The sequence below is a fragment of the Sinocyclocheilus rhinocerous genome, unplaced genomic scaffold (genome assembly GCF_001515625.1).
Source record: "Sinocyclocheilus rhinocerous isolate Xijiao unplaced genomic scaffold, SAMN03320098_v1.1 scaffold3526, whole genome shotgun sequence".
In the NCBI taxonomy this organism is placed as follows: domain Eukaryota; kingdom Metazoa; phylum Chordata; class Actinopteri; order Cypriniformes; family Cyprinidae; genus Sinocyclocheilus; species Sinocyclocheilus rhinocerous.
Window position 1 is genome coordinate 297,383 of NW_015653006.1, and position 2,193 is coordinate 299,575.

Genomic DNA, 2,193 nt, shown 5'->3' on the forward strand with positions numbered 1-2,193 from the left:
TGCAAAGTTGCTTATAGTCAATAGACTAGGGGGGGCCATGAAAATAAAATGTAACAACATATAAACATTGCATTTTTTTTTTCAGTTGAAATTATTAACTAGCTCACATCAAAATTAATATTAGCCTCACAGGAAACTCAAATAACACTCCACACCTAACCACTTACAAGATGTAGTAACATACTGTGCAGATCTTAAATAAACAATGTCAAGATATATAGTCCATTATAAATGTAAAAAATAGATTTTATATGGTGTTCATTGTGTTATAAATAATCATAATCTTAAAACTTATAACCACAAATGTGTAAGCATTATAATGTATTATAATTGTTGTTATGATTATTTATAAGATGATATAACATATTATAAGGTATTTTATAATGCATTATTCATTCATTATAATGCCTTAAGAATACCCTTATAATGTGTTATAAATATGGGCTTCATAGAAAGTGTTACCGTAAAATTTTATTTGAAAAAAAATCCAATCTGTTTTGTCATTGAATGAGCATACTATAGTGCAAATTAAATGAATACAAAAACACTAAGAACTACTCAGGAAGATCATTTATAAATGAAGGAAAATATCAGAATATTTAAAGTGTCTACACTACAACAGCTCAAGGCTGTCTACACTGGAAGCAAAAAGGCGACTGTTGCAAATCCATTAGCCCTTCGTTTCAGAAGTAGTGTGAATGCTAAATTGATCCCTGCATACAACTAAACATTTTAAAACATTTGTTCTTTAATAAATTAGCCCTGGGTGTTGCATAATGATGCAGATATTTTTTAATTAAAATTTTTATTTAGAAATTTAAAAAAAGCTTTCGTTAAAAGCAAACTGTTCAAGTGTCAGTTAACAAATAGTATTTAAATAGTATCCCCCCCAAATACCAAACTGTACCAAAATAGGGACCACAAAATATACAGAACTGTACAAAAACAGAGACCCCAAAACCACAATACGTACCAAACCATGAGAACAGTTACACCCCTAATGTTTACATGCATGAAGAATATGCGATCTCTGAACCTGCAGGATGATGTCATAGAGTCGTATGAGGTCCTGTGGTCGTGGTCCTCTCTTGTTCTCATCAGTCTGTGGCTCCTTCAGTTTAGCTTGCAGCGCATGAGCCATGCTCTCATTCCTCCTCACCACAGTCCACAGTTTGATATATGTCAGGTAGCTGCACAAAGAATATGTATATCACCACATGACTGTCAGGAATCACAACATAAGTAGTTAAGTAGAAATGACTGCTGTTTTTTTCACCAGTTGTCATACTAACCTGTGCAGGTATTGCAGATTAGACACCTTGCCACTATCGGCACCTTCTGCTGCTCTCTCTCTCTGCTTCTGTTTTGGCAAAACACAAAACACACATCCCTTTATGTTGAACAGTTTTATTTATAATTTTTTTTACATTATAGGTTTTGGATGTCAGTGTTTGTCATTAGCTAGACTGTGAGGAAAGCGATATTTGTCGTAGTATCCTTTCAACTGTTATGGGGATTTCCGATGACAACGATGTTCAATGTATTTGTTGGTTGAGTCTTTAAAAAGTGCTATTAAAATTAAAAAAGGTGCTATTAAAAGTAAAAATAATGTCCTTTTTTATAACCTTGTTTCAGTCCTTTTTATATATAAAAGTATTTGCTACTGACTCACTCATGAAGACAGTCTAACCTCCACTGAAGTCAGAACTACCATCACTAACAGACCATTTCTAATCAGAAAATACTATTATTAAATACAATTTATATAAAATATTATTTATTGAACAATAATATTTAATAAAGCAACAATATCCATTATAAACGTTGCTAAGCAATTCAGTCAAAGGCAGCGCTCTGATTTAGCATTAAAGTTATAATATAAAAATATAAAGTTATGAAACATTGCCCTCAGACAAAATTATAAATTAATTATTGCTCTGGAACAAATAATAAATTAATAGAGACTAAAGATTGCCCGCTCGGTATACCCAAAATGACACTCACTGTCAGAAATGCTGCAAGCGGAGTGATAAACAACGGTCCCTGTGGTGATGCTGGAAGCATCTGCATGGCTGGAAAGACCGCACAGCCAATTAGATTTGAGGGCCAGAAGTAAGTGTTATGTGTATAAATATAAATATATATATATATATATATATATATATATATATATATATACTGTTCTCTGTTTGG

General features: G+C 32.2%; 1 protein-coding gene across 1 annotated transcript in view; it reads right to left on the reverse strand.

Annotated features, from left to right (window-relative positions):
* srp68 (signal recognition particle 68) overlaps positions 1–2,193 on the reverse strand; it is a 57,867-nt gene that overhangs the window by 8,903 nt on the left and 46,771 nt on the right. Inside the window, exons 10-11 of the mRNA XM_016521648.1 lie at positions 1,293–1,360; positions 1,037–1,190 (exon numbers count right to left, since the gene is read on the reverse strand). Coding sequence (XP_016377134.1) covers positions 1,037–1,190; positions 1,293–1,360 — 222 coding nt within the window. The remainder of the gene's footprint in view (positions 1–1,036; positions 1,191–1,292; positions 1,361–2,193) is intronic.